Consider the following 14,828-nt stretch of genomic DNA (forward strand, 5'->3'; position numbering starts at 1 on the left):
CGGTCCCACAACCTTTTTTCATTGGGCCAGATGGATTTGAAAAAAAAATGATTTTTCCAATCCGCCCTACTGTGCAGATCACTACACTATCCAGGTTCTGGATTTCCTATGGCATTTGAAATCATGAATCTGGATAACAGGGAATTTTTTTCTCATAGCAATTCATATGAATTTCAAGTGGCAGGATTGAAATATTACATATCTCATTGGTTTCTTAAAAAATTAGGATGAAATAATTAAAGAAACTCTAGAAAAAAATAATAGAAAACTAAGAAAAAGAAATAATATTTTGCCTTCAAGGCTAGAGCAGTCATTCTCGCACACCGAGTGATCCATGGATAAATTTTTCTTTGCAAATATGTTACCCATGCTCAAAACCATGCAGAATTTCTAAAGTTTTCCTGCAATTTTGTTGTCAAAGCATGATTTGAGTACCTACCTAATATATGACTGAGATTCAAATTAAGATGACGAAGATGATTTTTTGAAACCATTGGTGATGAATTAAATGTTGCGCCTGCTCGCCTTGCTTTGCTTTCTTCAAGAGGTTCAAACACTCAAGAGCTTAATAACTCTTATGCTCCAAATCATTTTTCAGTGATGCATACATAGCGAATTCTGGGAAAGTAATAAAGACTATAGACATCAGCAACTATCCTGAAGCTAAATGCATCAAAGTGCATTTAGTGAATGAAAAGTGGGGTAAGATTACCACTATTTATTTACATGCTGGCATCGTATATTTTTCTTCATTCTTTGATTTCCCTTAAAAATTCTGTGACTCTTTTTCTTTTATACCATATAGTTGGCTTAGATGTAGAGGCATTAATTGATGTTGAAGATAGAGGAATAAAATCTGAAAGTGCAAGAGAATATTTAAAGAGATTTGCATTTTCTCAAAGCCAAGGTAAGAAATAGTTCTAAAAAGATCATAAATGCCTTTTATGACGCTTTGTTTCAATAATTTTTTTAATGCATAAAACTTTGGATTTCAGGACAGGAGCTTATAAAGGTATAGCAACTTGAAGGAACTGAAATAATAATACCAAAAAATTCTTAGTCTCGATGAATTCCAAACCAAAATTTGATAGAAATATAAGAATGGTAACAAAACCATTCAATAGAGCATGCCAAAATTTGATAAAATAATTTCTAAATTTTTTATTAAAATGAAATTAATCCACTGTTAAAGAGAAGAGAATAGTAAGTTAATCTATTATGAAAAGGACTGATCAAAAGAAAAGGTTATCGTTGAAAAGTTTTCTTCCACCAAAGGTTGGTCCTGATAATATATACAAATTCATGAATTAGATGGTGAAACTATATCAAATGGTAATTAATTGGTATTCAGGATGTATCATCTACTCTATAAACCCTGAAAATCTCAAGTGATAGCTTAACTTTTTACCCAGAAACATGTGTGAGGATTGTTTGTGAGGCAAAAAGACTGATTGAGCAAGATCTTGACTGATTGACCAAGATGAGATGCATCACTTGAGTTTGGTTTTTTCATCTTGGTTTTCCAGGTTTTGGTTTTTTTCTTCTTTACTCACATATTTGCTTTGCAATTCACTATTTTTGGAAGCTCTCATTTCTGGAATTATGTATGGCTATGGATAATTACTTTCATTAGTTTCCATGCCGGAAATTCTGCATTAAAAAATAGTTGCGAGTAAATTTAATTTTATTCTAAACTTGTATCTATTTACCGCCATTAGGTGTTTTAAGATCACTCCATACTCTAAAAAAATACATATTATATTTTTTTGTGACTCCATTAAATAGTGTTTAAGGTCATATCATACATTGTATAGATTCCTTAAAAAAAATTTATCTTATGCTTGATTATCAATGTATACATCCGACAGATTAACAAAGCATTAGTAATTAAATCGTGATAAAAATGCTCAAATTTCTGATAAGCACATAATTTTAAGAGCAATTTTAGAACCAAAAGAAAGGATCTGCAAACAATGAATTTACTGATACTTATTGATTTTAATTGAAAGACTTCTAGATAAATAGATTATTGCATGAAAGAATATAGGTTCAAAAACTTGAATGAATCTTTGAATTGGAATCATAATGAAAAAAACATTTCCTACTACATAATTCATTAAAATCAACTATCAAAAATGTATAAATTCTTGTCAAAGATTTCTTAGGGAAAGGTATTTCTTGGTAGTAGTTGAAATGTTATTGTTTTTGCTGGCGCAGATTGGTTAAGAAAGAAAAGCGTCCATTCTCTTTAACAATCAACGGTAGACTCCGTTCTTTATTCACACAGTTGTCCGCTGTTTTCCAATACAAAAATCTAGTATGTAGTGACAGATGGCACCACCAGTTTGCCATAGAATGCCTCGAAAATATTGCAACTTGTAACAGTTTAAATGAACGGCAATAAGAAAACTGGATCTGTGACTAATGAAGGCTTTATCAAAAGATTGTATCCAATAGAATTAAGCAAAGGAAGCTGGAACCCTTTGCTAGAGTAGCCAATATGATTACAAGCTTGAGCTTGAACCCATCATCAGAAGAAATAGTTATTTTTCCCTTCCCACCCATTGATTCCTATTTATTTCTGATTAAGTGTTGCCTGATCAACTAGGAGGAATGGCGTTTGCAGTCACTTGCAGATTTTACACAGAAAAAGCTCTATAGAGCATTGAATTTTTATCAACTCTGTACCTTTTTCGCAAAAGCTGAATTCCCTATGTATACATCTAATGATGGGAAGAGGCAGCACGAATAATCTAAAAACGCGGATAATCCAAACTTTACCTCAATTTCATGTTATTTTCATAATTTAGGTAAATCAAACACACTACTATTACTTACAGACACATTGGCTATTATTTTAGGTTGCTTCCCAGAATCATTAACCCATTCAATGCAGATGACAGCCGAGGGCTGTCACGGCCTTGGGTCTCAGATGAATGGGCGTAACGGGACTACGCGCCTCTCTTCTGACTTGCTTCCTTTTCTCCGCTCTGCAGTTGGTTTCTAGCCGTCGTGTAGTGCGCTCCGTTTCCGTCGAAAACTGATTTTTTTGCGGGTTTTGGAAAATCGGTGTTTTTTTTTCAAGATTTTCCAAGTGATAATCACCTTGGGTCGTCGTTAGACAGTTGTTTTTGTGCTATTTGGACCCCCAAAATATCGGATTACATTTAAATATATTATTATATAGTGTTTGTGCTCGCCAAAATTTTTCTGTGACATTTCCGGATAATTTCATAGTGCTTATATTGCTGTCACCTGAACTTCTGAAGACAACTTTTTTCTCAACGGATTCACCTTTGTATCTCAAGAGGTAAGCGAAAGTATCTTTTATTAGCACGTTTTTCCATCGTTAGAAAAAAATATTCACACATTTTATTTTTGTGTTGCAATGATTTTACTAGGTATCAAGTTTAGTTTTCTTATTGGTTATAAAATGATTGACCTCAAAAGGTCATTTTCTTCTGAAATTAAAAATTCAAATATCCATAATACTTAGTTATACACTGTCTAATATTATTAGTTTTTTGCTTTCATTTCTTCCCGTTCCATCTTACTTGTATTGGGAACTAACTGAGGATTTTATTAAATTTTTCTTCAGTGTATTTACCTCCTCATTGAAGATGAAGAGAAGAGTCTCGCAGGTTACGAGCCGAAGAGAAAATAACCCTACGATGAACCCAGTTGACGATGAAACACCCGGTCCCTCTGGTCTTTCTGGTAAGTGGCTGCATTTATATACACTTGCAAATTAATATAGAGCGAATTATTTGCAGGATAAAAAAATGATTAAAATGTTTTTCTTTTTATTTAATAGCCTCGAAGAAAAAACAACCGAGGAAAATGCTAAGGGAGGATGAAATACGTGCTCTCGCCATGGACTCTTCGGATGACAATTTTTTGAGCGGGTCTTCATTTGTTATCGACTCTGATGGTTCTGACTCAGGAGAAAGTGACTCGGAAAGTGGCGGTGAATCTTGCACGACCGAGGCGGCAAGGGGTACCGAAACGGCTAGCGGTACCGTTACATCTGAGGCTGTTTGGGCCCCTGATCCCCCAGTGAATAGGAATACCCTTTCCTTTGTTGGATCCCCTGGTCTAAAGAAACTTCCAAGTGGCTCGACCGCCAAAGACTACTTTTCCCTCGTGTTTACCGACGAGTTTCTTGACCTAGTCATAAGGGAAACAGAAAGGAATGGAGAGTGTATATTTCTGGGAAATCCATCGCCCCGTGCAAGGATAACAGACTGGCGGCCACTGACCAGACAGGAGTTCGAGGTTTGGTTGGGCCTGCTCTTTCACATGGGGACAGTCCGCACAAATAGAATATCGGACTATTGGAAAAAGTCGATTTTTTTCAGCTTTCGGTTATTTCGCCAATCCATGGCAAGGGATCGCTTTCTTGGGATATTGCAAGCCCTTCATTTTGCAAAAAATGCAGATGAAAATGAACCTGTTCCATCTGATCGCCTATATAAAGTAAGGCTACTAACGAATTGCTTTCATAGAACAATGGCTTCCTGTGTTTCCCCTGGAAGAGAACTATGCATAGACGAATCAATGCTGCTTTGGCGAGGGCGATTGAATTTCCGGCAGTATATGCAGGGGAAAAGGCACAAACATGGCATAAAAATGTACATGCTCTGTGAGCCAGCGGGGTTAGTGCATCGTATGATTGTTTATGCGGGCTCTGGGGATAGCGATGTGGGTGGACGTGGACATGGGGACAAAGTGGTGCACATACTTTTGGAAGACTTTAAAAATAAGGGGCATAGTGTATTATTGAACAATTATTATAATAACGTTCCACTAGCTAGGGATCTAATTAAATGCAAAACTTACTGCACAGGGACCCTCCGTGCGGCAAGAAAAGAGAACCCGAGAGAGGTTTTTGGGCACAAACTGGCAAAAAACCAGACTGTTGCTCGTTGGAGTGAGGAGGGGATTTGCGTCTTCCGCTGGAGGGATTACAGGGATGTGTCTCTGATATCCTCGGGTTCGGGTGTAACCTCGTAGGTACCCACTGAAAGGTCGGGGAGAGGTAAACCCGAAGCAGTGGTGGAGTATAATAAGTTTATGGGTGGTGTCGATCACTGCGACCAGTTACTGTCGTACTACACCTGCCAGCATAAGTCCCTCAAGTGGTACAAAAAACTTGCCATTCATTTATTCCAAATAATGTTGGTAAACAGCTACATACTCTACAATAAATTCAGTGGCAACAAAAAGAGCTTGTATGAGTATAGAATGGAGGTAATAAGAGTCCCTATTGTCCTCAAAAATAAGTGCCTTGCCCCCATCCCCTCAACCAAAAAAGGGTCTCTCCCACTTTCCGGCGATAGCTGGTGACGGGACGAAGGACGAAACGAACCTCAAAAAAGATGTAGAGTGTGCTATGCAAAGGGAGTGCGAAAAGCAGTCATTTACATCTGTCCTCACTGTGAAGGTGAGCCTGGACTTTGCTTGCACCCTTGCTTCCAGGAATTTCATGAAAGGGTATAAACGTTTTTAATGATTACTAATTAGAAATATATATTTCGAGATTTTTATTGTTTTTCATTTTCACTGTGCATATAATTATGATTTTTTTCAATTGATTTCAAAATTTCAAATGCCAAATTTTTGCTAATGATATTTTTGTAAAAATAAAATACTTTTTACCACAGAATTTCTTAGATTTCAAAATTTTTGAACCAAACCATTATTTATACCCAAAGCGCCAAAAGATTACAGTAAGGGAGCAAATTTTTCCAAAACGATGACTAATACTACGTTTTTAATTCCTTTTGTATTAATGCGTATTAAATACGAAAAAATATTCATAAACGTATGTAGTACGTAGAGCAATCCTTATAAAAGCACTCAAATAATTGATTCGTGGATAAAAACCAACAAAATTACTTGGCTTTAAAGCTCTTAAAATAAATGGACTTAATATCTTTTGATTCCGAATAAATAATGCAGATGAATGTGTCGAACGACTAGAGTTTACACAAAAAATTCCATCAAGAGATAGAAAAGCGGGTTTGGCAATGCGGGTTGCATACCACAGAAGTCATCCTACGATGCGGGTGACATCCATAAATGTCAAAATAAAAAATATTTATTTTTCAGCAAAAAAGTGTACAATAAGAATAAAATTATCATATTAAGCCTAAAAAATGCCGAAATAACCGTATTGTACACAAAAAAAACTTTCCGCTACCGGCAAAATTATCATCTCAGGTTGCCGCATTGAAAGGGTTAAGAGCTTTCTCTTCCCGACTGCGATCTTTTTCGTGGTGATGACGTTATTGTACTCGTATTCCTTCTGCTATTTGTAATACCTGGTTTCCGAAAACCTCGCACCCTTGGCTGCGAGGTCACGGATTCAGAAAAGTGGTTTGCACGAATGCTTCAAAACCACTGCGCGACGTCTGAAACTACACTGACAGGCACCATGCCAAGTAGTTGCGTCTCGCACAAGTTGCCTGGGATACAACTGCTGCTGGACGTGGATCCATAATCACTGAGCCTGATCCCGTAACGCAATGCTTCAAAAAGAGGAGGGCGAAACTCTTGTGAAGGCAACTGGCGCACAAATATGCCATCGCTCAGTAGCGGCTATAGGAAACCAGGACATAAGGCAAAGTGTTTAAACAGGCGATTACCTGGCTATGACTTATGCTATCCCTACTTCCACTTCCCCCACTGCTTTCACTTCTTCTATTCCCTTCCTCTCCAGTTTGGCCTTAACTAGTAATGGCGTAAACATGCCCGAGTGCGATGAAATCTCTGGTTCCCTTGGGCCGTATTTAACCGCATGAGAGGCCACCACAATAATTGTGCATTTTCTGGATGAAATATAAAACTAAAGGTTGTAGGTAATATTTCTCTAAATGATTAACCATTGAAGAATCTTTTAAAGTTATTCAAGAGTTTTTTCCCACTGCAGTTTGTCGTCTACAATGCTAGAGCAGACTTCTAAGTAAACTTGAAACATTTCTTGACAGCAAGTAGATCAAATAATTCCACTTTAAGAATTGGAATTAAAGGATTTTAATTGAAGTAATTAGCCGGGTGTAGCATTATATTAAAATAATGCAAACATCTTGCTGCTTTTGCGTCCAATGTTATTTTGTCATAAATATCACAGAAAACTTCGAAGGACTGTGAACTCGACATGCACGGGTAATCCGTAACCCGGATAAACCGCAGCGGGATAATTGGGAGTCTGCTGTATTCTGCAATCGTATTGTTGATACTCACTCAAAGCTCTCATTTCCGTGCTGATTGATGCCTTAATTGAGTGAAACAGTGAATTCATTCATCTTCAATTCCTCACCTCTCTGTCAAGTTTCCATTGTTGTAGTTATTTGCCACGGTTATTGGGGAATATTACTACACTCTCTCCCCATCCAAGGAATGCTGCAAAACAGTCATGAAATCACTTAAGTTTCCATATCATCTGTGCAAATAATGATAGAGAAATGATATTTATTGCGATAAATAAAATAAATTTTCCCAAAAATTTGTTATGAAAATTTTTGTTATCTCTGAAAATAAAGCTTTTATTGTAAAAAATACACCTTTGACACTTGAAATATCTAAGATCATTAAGAGTCCATTTAAAATCAAGCTACCATTCTCTTTGTGGGTAGCATAAAATGAACGAATAATATCTCAAGCACAATCAGCACAAGTTTCATATCCCTTCCATCACTGCAAATAGCATTATTCAACGTTTTCATGGTAACTGCAAAGTGCATCCAACAAAATGTTTGCATTGCCATTGCTCAGCAACTAAAGAGTTGTGACCCCATGTTTATGGGCCAAAAAATGCTGTAAATTGTTCCCCTACCACTTCCTGAAGTATTGCAGATTCATCCTGAAACACCCTATGCCTTATAGAACATACCTTGTTGTTATTTCTATGATCATTCCCATTGCACCCATTAGTAACTTTCATGGTCTGCTATCTCGAAACTTAATGGCTCTAACATAAGTGTCAGTTCAGAGAAAAATTCCGAGAAAAAAAAAAATAAGAAAATTTGATGCTATCTTTCCTTATTAATTCCTTTCTCTACCATCATGGCTCTTTCTCCAGTGAAAAAATTAGTGCACAACTTTGTTCATGAGGAAATTAAGAGTTATCAAATATAAGTCAGCATCATCATTTAATATTACAGGGCTAATAATGGCATTTATGATGTATGGAATGTCTTTGCCTAAAAAGTGTTGATTCCAAAATGGATAATAAACAGGAATTTCCTTTTTTTCCCATCCAATGGAAAAGTTCACCATATTTTATTGGCATTGAATCGTCCTTTACATTAGCTACAACCATTAAATTATTCAATGAAAATTCAGCATTGTTCATTTTAGGAAAATGAAGAACATAAGAAGAGTACCATTGTCTCCCAGAGTATGAAAAATGAAAATTCCGCCAAGATGTCTTACATTGATAAACTAAAAGAGAGGGTCAAAATGCTTCCTAACACACCATCTCTGAAACTGAAAAGGGTAATCAGTTTAGTATCATTGATATGAAAAATCACTGTTCATAATAAAATAATCAATACGTATTCAAATATATTTTTTTTAAATAAGTGAAGTAAAAAATAATTTAGGTGCTACTAAGTTGCCTGAGAAATTTATCACATGTAACCATTTTCTTAAAATTTCAGAAAATTTATTTAGTCCAGTACTCAGTGTAGGGATGTAGTGCAATAACAAATTAATGTGATAAAACTACATACCCAATTCCACATGATTGTTTCCCCTCATTTTACAGGGATTTCAAAGCCTGGGATCATCTCAAAGGTCCATTGACTCTTACCTAAGTAGAGATACTATACAAGAGAGACCCCAGAAACTAGGTGTGATAGAGAATTTTTGCTTGCAAAATGAAGCTAAACCACCTAAGATTTTCATAAAAGATCACCAGCAAAGGTCCTCTTCAAGCTGTGCTACAAGTTAGTGTTTTATATGCTTCTGATTGCCTCGATCTTATACGATTCATCCATAATATTACATATTGATAGAGATGTTATAATAAAGAACTAATTTTTTGTATTTTATGCTACCAATAGCCATCTTCGATAATTTTGGTCCCTCAAGTTCTATAAAAAGGCAAGATTACTATGTAAACTACAACCAATTTGATGAGTATACAGGGGACAACCTAAATATGAATTGCTCAATCAGTGAGTTGTACACGCCAGCTCCTGAAATTGAGAGTGGATTCATTCCTGATGAAGATGCTGGGATATATGATGAAACTCAATTGAATCACCATTCACTCAGGAGCTTGAACATGAATGATGCTTCTGGTAAGTACAACATTACATGCAAGGGAGGATTTAGGATTTTATTCTGGGGAGGGGCACAAGAGTGACAGGCAAACAGTCTTCGTAGGTTTGGGATAAAAAAATAAAACAATTCAAATATGAAATATTCTCTTTATTTTAACATGAAAGTTATTGATGTGAAATGAAATGATTGAGTCACCGTAATACACAAAACAAAATGAACATAATTATATATCATCACTATAATCACACTAAAAATTTTTGTCTATTTTTATGTCTGGGGGAGGGGCACGTTCCCCCATGCCCGTTCCTCCTCTTAATCTGCCTATGTGCATCCCTACAAAATGCTTAGTTAAGCCTTGATCGACCATTTGTTCTATTATTCACCCAACATTTCCCTAAGCAGTCTCCCAAACACCCCTTCTCTCTTTACTAACTATAACCTCTTCTATTCTTCTTATCCTATTATATTCCACCCCAAAAGAACAAGCTTTTCAATGGAATTGGCTCATAAAGTTCTTAGAATACATGACACAGAAACCAATGCAAGAAATTTTATCAAAAATGATCATGAATTGATAATCCGTTTCTTTTGAATAACTGTTTGAGCATGACTATATAAAGTTTTCCAAAACATATTTATTACTGCGAAACTTAATGTAACTTTGTATCCCACATGGCAATGAAAATCTCAGAGATGCCTAACCCTAGGCTAAAATTTTTGAAAGGGGTACAGTCCCAGCCATGTAAAGAAATTAACTCCCTTGAGTTGCATGTTTCCAAGATCTAAGTTGACTCCCAAAGGGCTAGGTAATCAACGTTTTTTTGTGCTTGCCACATGTTGCATGTTATTGAATGGGCTTAAGAGAAGCCACTTGGGGAAGGAATATGGGTCAACTAGGTGGTGTTAAACCATACTGGATGTGAAAAAATAAATTTATGGTCTAGGAACATGGGATTTGAATAGAGCAATGAGGATTTCCTAAGTATGCTATTACCTTACAAAGTTTGTTTCTATGAACATATGTAGTGGACAAGTATTCTCCTGGTGATGAACTATGTGTCAATGAGCATTAGTTTGTGGTTCATAATGAATATTTCCCAGGTATAATTATATTTATTATTCACTAGCAGGCCACCCGGTGATTCTCCGGATGGATAGTTACCAGAGGAGTGGAAAATTTGGAATTCATGGTCATGTAGCAGGATTTTTGTGTGTTCTCTTTAATTGTGTGAAGTGTGCCTATCTGGCAGGATGTCAGACTGCAAAGCTATGATGTGACTTAACAAACAGTAATATGAACGCAACCAAAGGGAAGGACGCAACCGAAAGTAGCACCATGGGGTTTGGAAGCATGAGATGCATCTATGCACTAACTTTGGCCACAATCCATGCAGCCACATGGAAAAGTTTAGCAGACAGACATCCTCTTTTATATAACTACTAGCAGGCCACCCAGCATTGCTCAGGAAAGATAGTACCCAGAGGAGTGGGAAACTTAGAACTAGGAATTCATGGTCACATAGCAGGAATTTTAGGCATGCTGAAGAGCAACCATGGAAAAAATGATTTCCATATAACGTGCACAGAAAGAGCTTATAGCTTGCTCCACAATATTGATTGCTGTGTACCCGTACTTGTGCGGACAAAAAATGTCTCGTGAATTCATACCCTAACCAAAAGGTTTTAGGTTTGCACCGAGAGGGTTAATAGGCAAGTGCTGTATTATTTGAGTTATGTTTTCCCTTTGAGCGAGTTAAGAGGTGTGCCTACCCGGCAGTCTGTCCAACCACAGAAGTTGTATGATGTGACACAACAAACAGTAATGAGAAAATGACACGAAGGACACGTCGGATGCAACCGAAAGTAGCACTAGTTTTTTAATTATTCTAAATTTCAATCTCATCTTTGCTTTTAGATTTGGAAGATAATAGCGTAACCAGAGAGTTAGATGAAGTTCAAGACAACCGAAAAGTTAATGACCTCATCCCCACTTTTGACTTGGGGTAAGTACAAAAACTAAGGATCATGTGCCCTTGAGCATAAAGGGAATAAAGAATTTCATTTCTTTAATTGTTATAAAAATGGAATAGCATCACTAATCCAAAAATAATGTGCTAATCTCAGCGGCTTACTTTGCGATGGATTTATTCTGTGATAGTGATCTGCTGAATCTCATACTAATTATAGTTAGCATATATGTGCATATTTAGTTAATATCTAAAATTATTGCGAAGCTTTTGAAACCATAGGGCTTTCAATGTAAAATCAGATTATTAACGTGTTTTTCAAGTTTGGGGAACTTAGGATAAACATGTTTATTGATTATAATATTAACATACTTGAAGGTAAATGCCTGAATGTGAAGTCTTCTGCTTGATGCAGGATGGGTATTACATCATGTAAAATGATGTGGCTAAATAATCCTTTGATACAATGAAAAGATAAGGTAAATTATTTGATGTTTCACCACCATCTCACGATGTATGTATCTCTCATTGTCCCTAGTCATGCTATATGATGTTTAATTCTCAGTTAGAACCTTGTATTTCCATTTATTGTGTATAGTATCTCAAAGTAAGCACACTTAATGGTTCAGCATGGAAAATTTGAAAGTTAGCATCAAAAACTATCACATCTTTTAGTATGTATGAGATGAGTTCAATAAGTAACGCAACACATTTTTTTTCACGGCCATTTTTGGATGAAAAAACTTCAAATTTCTGGCGGAGCATTTTCAAACATTACAGCTTTGTCTTGCATAGTTGCATTGACTATCAACTGGTGACCGGGCTATATGGAGGTGTAAAAATATCATGTGTAACTGAGGTGTGTTCAAAATAGTGGGCAGTGATTTTCTTTTGGTGGAAAATCAGGGTATCTCAGATATTCATAGGTGCTTACAGCATGTCTACAGTGATCTGGCAGTGGACAAAAGCACGGTAAGTCATTGGACATCGCATGTTTCATCATCGCCGCTATGGGGATGATGAAGAAGTTATTGATGTATTATGATGTTGGCTCCTACAGCGACCAGTAAAATGGCACCGTGCAGGCATACAAGATGGCATCAAGCCATATGATTGAATGGAGATTACGTTGAAAAATAGTGGTGTAGCAAAAAGATTAGAAAATAACATGGTGTATTTGAATGCTGAATATAACAACCCATCATTGCAAGTGAGAGGTGAAGGTGTGTATTAAGTCCATAGTTCAGTTTCCCATTTTTTACTCAAACAGATACAAATTTTGAGTAGCAAAAGTCAGCATGCTTCTTTTTATTTCTTGTGAATTAAATTTACTGTGATGAATATTTCCTTGATAACATAGTCATACATTGCACCAAAAACAACAAAGAAACTTCTTAAATGTGGTGTCTTCCACACACTCAAAAAGTTATGGCACTGCACCTAGCAAATACGCTGTTGTTTGATCTTCTTATTCATAACATGGACGTCACCTAATCTTTGGAGCCCCTACCATTAAAAACATTGTTGACTACCATCATTCTTTCATCCAGGTGTTTGTTGCAACAAAGTCCTCACATGCTAAGTGAGGGGTTGCAAGTTCTTAGAATCTCATCTGGGTACAATTATCATGGCCTGTAGCTTAGCAACTTCTGAGTGCTCACCTGGCTAATTACTTGAGAAGACCATGTGTTCTGTGCGACAACTCGTTATTTAATCTACAGAAAGTGGAAAAAGTTGGAATTCTTTTCATTTGGAATTTTTCTCTATTCTAGGGAGGATTTGCTGCTGAATGAAGATATTCATTCTATCATGTGAGAGGAAAGTCTTACAATGGGGAAGCGTTGTAATAATTATTTATTTTACTAAGATCATAGTAAAATTAATGTGGAGCGATGTTTGTGGTTTATTTTGCTAAGTAAATAAATTAATTGCTCACTATAACTCTTTTTTAATATAAAATATTCTCTCCTCAACCTTAGATTCCTATCAAAATTGCCATTAGTAACACTTGATGGCCAGTGTTTTGTGAACATGACATCTCAAAGTCGATCTGGGTCAGATGGATCGAGAGCTTTCGTGCAATAAGGACCACAAGTAAATTTGAAGATCACATTTAATCAATGACAAATTTATTCTTTAATTATATTGACCAGCACAGAAGAAACTTAGGGTCAACTAGTTACAACTTTAACATGTACCATATAAGTGATTTCTATCTTGATTTGATTTTCGGCGTTTCAACACTTAAGTTTAAATTTAATGTCCATCAATCTTCCAAGATTATCAAGACCAAGGGCCGATGATAATGATGGTGGATACAAAACACAGGACCAGCAAACATGTAAAATATTAGACAATTTATTGGAACTTAGTTTTACACTTTCATTCAATTTATTCTACATTTACACGAAATTCTGTTCAACTATTAACACTTGACTAAGTCAGTGATGACTTTCGTAACCATCAGGAAGTGGATTGGTGTGAGGGTTGTGGAACAAAGTTTTGGTGCCATCGCCCCATGGAAAGCGCTTGAAAAGAAAAAGTTTTTTAAATTTATAAATTCATAAAGCAAAGTCAATGAATACCAACCAATACGTGACCTCTTTACCTTTTCTCGCTTCCTCAGATGCTCATACGGGACAAACTCAGGAGGCTCGTGGGGGTGTGCTTGATCTCTCAAATATGTATGAACAGCGCACAGCAACACAGCAGGAATAGCGACGAAGAAGCTTAGCTTCCTCCATAAATCCATGCCACCTAAGAAAAAGATAGTGCGAGAAGTTGATAATAGACATATGGCTATCACGACTCAGTTAACGAACAAATTTCTTATTACAGTAGTCATAATAACTTATAGATACATACCTGCATGCCCAGCAGTAGCGGATGGGCCTTCAGCCGCAGATAAATTAACTGCGGTGGTAATTCTACGGCTAACCAATCTTCCTAGTAGTCCGGCCATTTTTCCTTCGTCTTCGGACAAGAAAGATCAATTGTTGAATAGCGAAATACGAATACTCACTAGTCAACACCATAGGATATTGGTAATAAGTATTCGTAATTTTAGGTAAAACTGTGTTTTCATAGCAATTCGAATAATATTTTTTAATTATTTGTAGCACTTAAGAGCACCTCCTACTTTTCTTTTAAAAATATCCAACCCTTACATGAATACAACAGTCTTTTCAAGAATATGGCGGATGTTTGATTTGTGATGATAAGTACGTAACGAATCGTTTTAGAGTATTCTCTGTGACGATGGGCAATGTTGTGCGAAATAGTATTGCGTAGGCGAGCTTAGGAGTCTTGAAATACCTAAATATCCAAGAAACTAGTCTAAATGCATCTTCTTTGTCTACCGACATGTTTGACATACTTCGAGAGATCCTGTAGAGTTAAACATTTCTTCAATGATACTTTTGCTTTCCCTTCGCTGACGCCGAATGTTTACATTTGTTATGAGTGCTAGGTCTAAATCGTCTGTTGGAAGTTGTATTCCTGAACTTCTGGGTTTGAATTCCTTTCGCCGAAGGTAAGAAATCAATGCATGCCTATGTTTGATTACATTCG

The 14,828-nt window shown here is 36.3% G+C and overlaps 3 protein-coding genes across 7 annotated transcripts in view; 2 read left to right on the forward strand and 1 right to left on the reverse strand.

Annotated features, from left to right (window-relative positions):
- Positions 1 to 13,573, forward strand: part of LOC124159179 (probable ATP-dependent DNA helicase HFM1) — a 50,375-nt gene extending 36,802 nt beyond the window's left edge. For 3 of the 5 annotated variants that reach the window (XM_046534805.1, XM_046534808.1, XM_046534809.1), the window contains 8 exons: positions 599 to 702; positions 806 to 907; positions 996 to 1,012; positions 8,362 to 8,499; positions 8,771 to 8,951; positions 9,069 to 9,308; positions 11,207 to 11,294; positions 13,031 to 13,573. In XM_046534805.1, the coding sequence (XP_046390761.1) occupies positions 599 to 702; positions 806 to 907; positions 996 to 1,012; positions 8,362 to 8,499; positions 8,771 to 8,951; positions 9,069 to 9,308; positions 11,207 to 11,294; positions 13,031 to 13,073 (913 nt within the window). In that variant the 3' untranslated portion in view covers positions 13,074 to 13,573. The remainder of the gene's footprint in view (positions 1 to 598; positions 703 to 805; positions 908 to 995; positions 1,013 to 8,361; positions 8,500 to 8,770; positions 8,952 to 9,068; positions 9,309 to 11,206; positions 11,295 to 13,030) is intronic. The other 2 variants (XM_046534806.1, XM_046534807.1) reach the window with 2 other exon arrangements.
- Positions 13,574 to 13,600: 27 nt separating this feature from the next.
- On the reverse strand, positions 13,601 to 14,297 carry LOC124159182 (cytochrome c oxidase subunit 6A, mitochondrial-like). Its single transcript, XM_046534812.1, has 3 exons — positions 14,124 to 14,297; positions 13,867 to 14,015; positions 13,601 to 13,786 (listed from the first exon to the last, which is right to left on the reverse strand). Exons 1-3 carry the CDS (start codon positions 14,218 to 14,220, stop codon positions 13,700 to 13,702), a joined length of 333 nt encoding a protein of 110 aa, XP_046390768.1. The 5' UTR covers positions 14,221 to 14,297; the 3' UTR covers positions 13,601 to 13,699.
- Positions 14,298 to 14,378: 81 nt separating this feature from the next.
- LOC124159181 (serine/threonine-protein kinase S6KL) overlaps positions 14,379 to 14,828 on the forward strand; it is a 161,551-nt gene continuing 161,101 nt past the window's right edge. Inside the window, exon 1 of the mRNA XM_046534811.1 lies at positions 14,379 to 14,790. Coding sequence (XP_046390767.1) covers positions 14,702 to 14,790 — 89 coding nt within the window. The 5' untranslated portion in view covers positions 14,379 to 14,701. The remainder of the gene's footprint in view (positions 14,791 to 14,828) is intronic.

Source organism: Ischnura elegans, chromosome 5 (genome assembly GCF_921293095.1).
Source record: "Ischnura elegans chromosome 5, ioIscEleg1.1, whole genome shotgun sequence".
NCBI lineage: Eukaryota > Metazoa > Arthropoda > Insecta > Odonata > Coenagrionidae > Ischnura > Ischnura elegans.